This window comes from Brassica oleracea, chromosome C8 (assembly GCF_000695525.1).
Source record: "Brassica oleracea var. oleracea cultivar TO1000 chromosome C8, BOL, whole genome shotgun sequence".
NCBI classification, from domain to species: Eukaryota; Viridiplantae; Streptophyta; class Magnoliopsida; order Brassicales; family Brassicaceae; genus Brassica; species Brassica oleracea.
Genome location: NC_027755.1, coordinates 14,595,799 through 14,601,954, shown reverse-complemented (window position 1 = coordinate 14,601,954; position 6,156 = coordinate 14,595,799). Strand labels below are relative to the sequence as shown.

General features: G+C 35.5%; 1 protein-coding gene across 2 annotated transcripts; it reads right to left on the bottom strand.

Moving 5' to 3' along the window:
• Window positions 1-1,073: 1,073 nt before the first annotated feature.
• Window positions 1,074-4,859, bottom strand: LOC106311645 (ubiquitin-like-specific protease ESD4). Of its 2 annotated transcripts, none has more exons than XM_013748887.1 (9): window positions 3,904-4,859; window positions 3,404-3,483; window positions 3,232-3,325; window positions 3,048-3,146; window positions 2,680-2,769; window positions 2,460-2,579; window positions 2,049-2,152; window positions 1,505-1,577; window positions 1,074-1,337 (listed from the first exon to the last, which is right to left on the bottom strand). In XM_013748887.1, exons 1-9 carry the CDS (start codon window positions 4,681-4,683, stop codon window positions 1,275-1,277), a joined length of 1,503 nt encoding a protein of 500 aa, XP_013604341.1. In that variant the 5' UTR covers window positions 4,684-4,859; the 3' UTR covers window positions 1,074-1,274. The 2 variants fall into 2 exon arrangements, with proteins under 2 accessions (XP_013604341.1, XP_013604342.1); XM_013748888.1 differs by having other exon boundaries at window positions 3,404-3,480.
• Between the last annotated feature and the right edge of the window lie 1,297 nt (window positions 4,860-6,156).

The window sequence follows — 6,156 nt, the reverse complement described above, 5'->3', positions numbered from 1 at the left end:
CGAAAGTAAATGGCAAAAGCAAATATATTATTATAAAGTCTCTTCAACTCTTTATTTCTAACAATTCTCAAATTGCGTAGGTTCATTTGCATAAAAATTGTAGTAAGTCTTAGCTGAAGAGTATTTTTTTTGCTAATCACCACAGTATATAAAACAAAAGATGAAGAGAACACAAATAAGTACATGAACTATTATTATTGTTCAACAAAATAAGCTACAAGCTACAAATAAGTACATGGCCCTTTTTCTCACCCAAAAACAAGACACCTTTATAATCTTCAAAAGATAACAGAATCATGAAGACTAATGAGTTTCCATCAATAGCTGTAAGATACAGACAGAGTGTGAAAGCTTATCAGAACCGCCTAATCTATTTGGGTGGTTTGAAACTGTCAGGATTCAGAGAGAATTTAAATTTTACCACAAGTTTAATACCACTTTTTAAATTTATCCTTAAAAGTTAACAATTTTCATAAATACTTTAAATTTGTGATAAAATTGATTAATTTAACCTTCTAAAATCATTTATAAATGTTTAAAAATAATTTATAATACATTTATCAAATTTTATAAATCCAACTTCACCTCTTAAATACTATGCCCTAAATAAAAATCACTAAACCCTAATATCAGGATTTTTTTATTGAATGTAATTTTGAAAAGTGATAGTTAACTCAGGGTACTTTAAACAATTTATTTTATCTTGCGAGAAGGCTTCTGATTGTCTGTCCTTTTGTTGTATTTCGCGTCGTCTACTACAACTTAATTGATTATGAAATGTGACTTGAAGTTTTTTATACTAACAGTTATGAACTTTCAGTTAACACAACCTGCTGATTTGCACATGGAAAACATTCGCTCTCAAAGAGTTAGAATAGTTGATTTGTGATTAAAGGAAGTAGCTACCGAACATGGACATGTAGTTAAGATCAACTCCTAACAGAAGAATAAACTCAACCGGATTTGCTGTCGTACCGATTTCATCAAACATGTCACGACGAAACTGAGAGCGTATAGAGGGTAAACAAATAGACCAGTTCAGAACAACTAATCATATTTAGTTAGACTAACCAAATCCAACATGCTCCATCTACAATTTTAGCCAAAATATAATATAACAAAATACAAAAGGAAAAAGAGCTTTGAGCCTGGCCCAGTGTTTACCTCTGCTTCTGAGGTTGAGCGCTTCACTGCCTAAACAATCTATAGCCTGAACAAATCAACAATGGAAAGCAAAATAGCACTACTACTAAAAAGGCATAGCCCGAACAGTTTTAGTTAGCTCGTAGTTTCAGAATCTCCTTAGCCGTTCTTAGCCGGAAATATGGCATATGTTCCTGTAAGTATTACAACCAAGACAAAATAATTTATTGTATCAAATCTTAGAACATGCAAAGAATATAAACTGCACATACTAATTCCATAACAAATTCCAGACAACTAGTTTACTCTTATTAAATACAATCCCTTGAAGCATTGAGGGATTTGGATTCTGATAGCTTACCTGGCTGAAACATAGCCCCAGACCTCTACTGAAAAAGTCTATGTACTTGAGCATAAACATTCCACAGTCATACCTGAAGAATATACAATATTGCAAAAGAAGAAAAAAACACAGAGTTAGTATAGAACTAAAACAGAGAGCTAAGAGCATAAGGACATAGACTTTTGATAGAATCCAGCCACTTGAATTGTGACTAATTAGTGGATTTTTGGCTGTTAGTAATTCCCAAAAGAACCTAATATTAGAATATATGCTTGTGATCCAACACCACACCATCAAGAAAATTATATTTTGGCTACATCCCAGCAGCAAACTAGGAAAGTCATGAGTTGTTTTTTATCTCTGGTGAACAGTTATGCTTGTTAATTTGTTATAATCAAAATTCATGTTAAGTAAATGTCTCTTTTATCAATCTCAAACCAGGTCTATACTTTTAACTAAACCATATTCCACAATGGTAAACAATTAGCTGATTCTGCAACGAGTACTTTCAAACAAGATTGTTCCTTTCACATACATAGCAAGTTCAAGGGTGGTTACGTACCCATTTTGTTGTTGGGGAATGCCTTCAACAAATTCCATTTCCCACGAACTAACATCAATGTCTTTTCCACTTTTTTCTTTAGCTTCATCTCCCACGTATTTTGACTGAAGCGAACACACATATCACTTATCAGGATATTTTGACACTAGTGTTTGATATACAAAAAGCAATAACAGATTCTAGAATCTCCAAACTTTCTAGGGACAGAATTTAGAATCAAGAATTAATGGTCTGTACTGTGACAGACCGCTTCATTTTATATGAGTACTATAAATGAGATGTATTCGGAAGACCACAGGGATAAAGAATAGTACGTTCATTAGCTACAAAGCATCTCATATCCTTCTAATGACTCTAGGGCGTCAAGAAGAGACTAAATAAAAAGAACGAGAGTTGGAAACTAAATTATACCAGAACATTTAAAATCTTCGAATCAACTCCATTTAGTGAATCGAGATACAAGAACTTGCGATCCCTGTTGTTAATAACTGCTAAGGTCCAATGTACACCCCGGTGGATGGGAACAAATATCTGCACAAGGAAAAGACTGGTCTAAACATTAGCTAAACTGGACTAAACTTGTAAAATTAAGAAAATTAATCTAAAAGTTCAGGTTTCTCGACAAACTTGCCATGTCACAGTCAATAAGGGGATATCCCAACTTTCTCTGCGTAGTCCATCTCCTAACAGCTTTAAAATTATACCCAGAGTCGCTTACCAGCTGAAGGAAAGCAATCAAAGAACGAAAAACGTAAGTCCACGAGGATTCATCAACATACAAAAAAAGCGACAGCTTGTGTTTGGTGCTCATCGCCATTCATTTTATACAGAATCCAGAGACAAATGAGTAACACAGGGGACAAACGAGGCAAGCTAAATCTCTTAAACACAGTGCTTATAATTTATCTGGAAACCAAGTAGCAGCTAAACAAACGAACTGACACGAGGGGTAAAAAGATCCGTACTACGAATCATGTGAGCACATAAAAGAAAACAAACCTTTTTATAGAAAAAGGTATTGAAGAAATGACACTTCAAATAATTTTTGGGGTCTCTAGTTTCTCTTTCTTTGAGTAGTTCAAGGTAGACATTGATAACCTAAAAACCAGAAAAGGAACACATTAAACGTAAAATATGTTAAGTCTTAATTATACAAAATATCAGCATAAGGAACCAGTAGAACCTCGTCATTTAGCCATGCAGATGGTGTAAGGCATTGTAGAACTTTTCCAGTAATATCAATGTTTGAACTTTCATGCGTCACCAAGACCTTTCTCCTGAGAAAAGAGACACACATTTGGTTAGAATAATAAATCACTCAAACATGCTAGAAGCCTCTTACAGAACCACCATACCTGTTTCTCCCAGAAAAGGCACAGTAGACTTCAGCTTCCTCCTCCTTTGTGAGTGGTATAAAGGGTTCATGAGGTACCTTCTTCAGATCAATACCACAAGAATACAAAAAAATAGTTAACAACAAAAACTTTATGGGTACGAGGAATCTTCTTATAAAACATAATAAGGATCTTCTCTGACTGTGTGGCTTATAAGCTTTAACTGCAGTTTTATTGGAAATGAGGGCAAACAAGCATTGTACTATTTTCCAGGGTATACTACAGGACTGTGGACAATAACATCATATGCATTTTATAGAGAATGAATCCAAATGTAGCAATGAGACAAACAAGCATCGTATATTATATGATCTTTCTCAAAGTAAGAACCATTACTACTTCCAGTACATACCACTATAGGCAATAAAAACATATGCAATTTATAGAGAATCAATCCAAATGGAGCAAGGACATTAAGTATCTCCAATTCAAGCAAGAAAAAAATACCAAAGGGATATTACCTTGAGAGGCTTCTCCAGAGGCTTTGGACGAGACTTGCGAAGCTGTGACAAACGCTTCTCATTAAACAAAATCTCAAAACCCAAAGCTTCCAACTTGGAGTTCCGCCTCTCTGCACTGTGCATAAGCTTTCTATAGGCTTCGAGGCTGGAAGCATCTGTGGTCTCCTCTCTACCCAAAGACAAGGAATCAAGCATCGTACTAGTGTCACCAACTCCAAACTTGTTAACATCTGAAGGAGTCTGAATATTCTCCTCATCATCATCATCATCATCATCACAATCAACAACTTCAACCTTCTTCTTATTGTTATCATCATCCTTTACTAACTTCTCCTCATCACAATCAATAACTTCAATGGCTGAATCTTGAGAAACTGCTTCTTCTTCTTCCTCCAAATCGATTAACTCTTTATCTTTGTTAAGGAACCTGAACGCATCCAAAGCTGTTCTCTTGGCGTTATCATACTCTCGAGTGAAAAACTCCCCCTTCTCGCAGCAATCGTTAGGCTTAGCCTTGGGTGATCCTCCGTATATAAGGTTCGCTCTGCTAGGTGCGTGGATTTCTCGTCTAAGTGGAGTTTTGGCGTCGGGATACCTCGAAATCCTCGAGACCGAAGACGAAGATGGCTTGTTGGGATCCTGAGACATGGTTCCGAAGGAGAATCTGCGTTTCTTCGGAGCTTGGAAGTACGGCGAATGTCGTCGGAATTGAGCGGTGGAAGGTTGGTTGGAGTATAAGGAATCTTCGTTGCGCTTGCGATTGATGGCGACGGCACTCATTTAGAGAGTCAATCACTGAACCCTAGAGATTGGGAGATCGACGAAAGGAGAGGAACCATAAGAGAAGCATAGAACGTGAGTCAAATTAGGGTTCTGCAGAAAACAAAGCTGAACAAGGAAGAAGAGAGTAGAATGATTTTTCTCTCCTTTTCTATTTCGGCAGGAGACGTAGATTAGTGATGCTTTTTGATGGATTTAGAAATTTAAGCAGAATTTTGTTTTGTAGTTTTAAAATTTATGTCGAGATATTATGTTATTAAAAAAAATTTATATTTTTATGTATTATTTAATGTTAAAGATTTATGAATTACTGATTCGAAATATTATGTCGAGATATTATGTTATTAATTTATGTCGAGAAATTTAAGTAGAATTCGGAATTATCTACTTTTCCTAGGATGCAAAATAAAATTGCTGATTCGCTAGTTAGGAATGTTTTTTCTTTTCATATATCATTTTGTTTTATTGGTTGTTTTATTCCGGTCTGGACCAGATCACCTCAAGTTTGAATAATAGAATAACAGTTTGTTGGTAAAAAAAATGTTAAAGATTTATGAATGAATAACAAAATTTAGTGAATTTAGAAAACAAATTAAAATTATAAGTTCGTAAATCTGGTTGTTAAGTAGTAAGAGTTATGTCCAGATTGTTAAGTAGTAAGATTTATGTCCAGATTCGAGAAGGATGCCTTTCGTGTACGAGCCAAATGTTGTGCCGTTAAAAGTTTTTTTTTTTGGAAAATCAGAATATTTCCAAGAGAGAATTTTTTTAGAGAGCATTACATTATGGGCTACTTTCTCTTGGATCTTTAACATGTTGAGGTACTTCCATCTGGAGGTGTACTTTCGGACTACCTTTTTGATTTTCTGTTCCCAAAGTACCCTTGATAGAAACAAGACTTTGGTCTTGAAAAGTAAACACTAGTTGGTCTTTTTTGTTACAATTAATTGGTATATTTATTAAATAGTGTGTTTTAATGGGAACCGTTAGATTAAAGTGCGATAAACTCAATCTAACGACAAGTGCAAACGAAAGTACAAATCAGATAAATGTGTATGGTCAGATATGATGTGGTCAACATTTTTAAATTCAAATATATGACTACTTATTTGCTTTTCTGTGAAACCACCACATTAAATACATTAATAGATGCGTAAATGGTGTGGATGAAGATACATGCAGTGGTGGTTGTTGACTTTCATGGTTGGAAGAAGTGTGGTTGAGTGAAGGATGGTTGGGTGATACTTGGCTGGTGAAGCTTGGCTTGGTGAAACGTGGTTGTTGGTAGAGATGTGGTTAGGGTCAGAATCAGGGTTAGTGTTCATATGGCCAGAATCAGGGTCAGTGGTCATGTGGTCGGATTAATGTTCATGTGGTCAAATTCTGCGTTCATGTATTCAGGGTTTTCTCAGAAAGAATTGCAGCGGTGGTTCTTCGAGTGCGGCGGTGGCCGTGAAAAGAGTTGTGGTGATG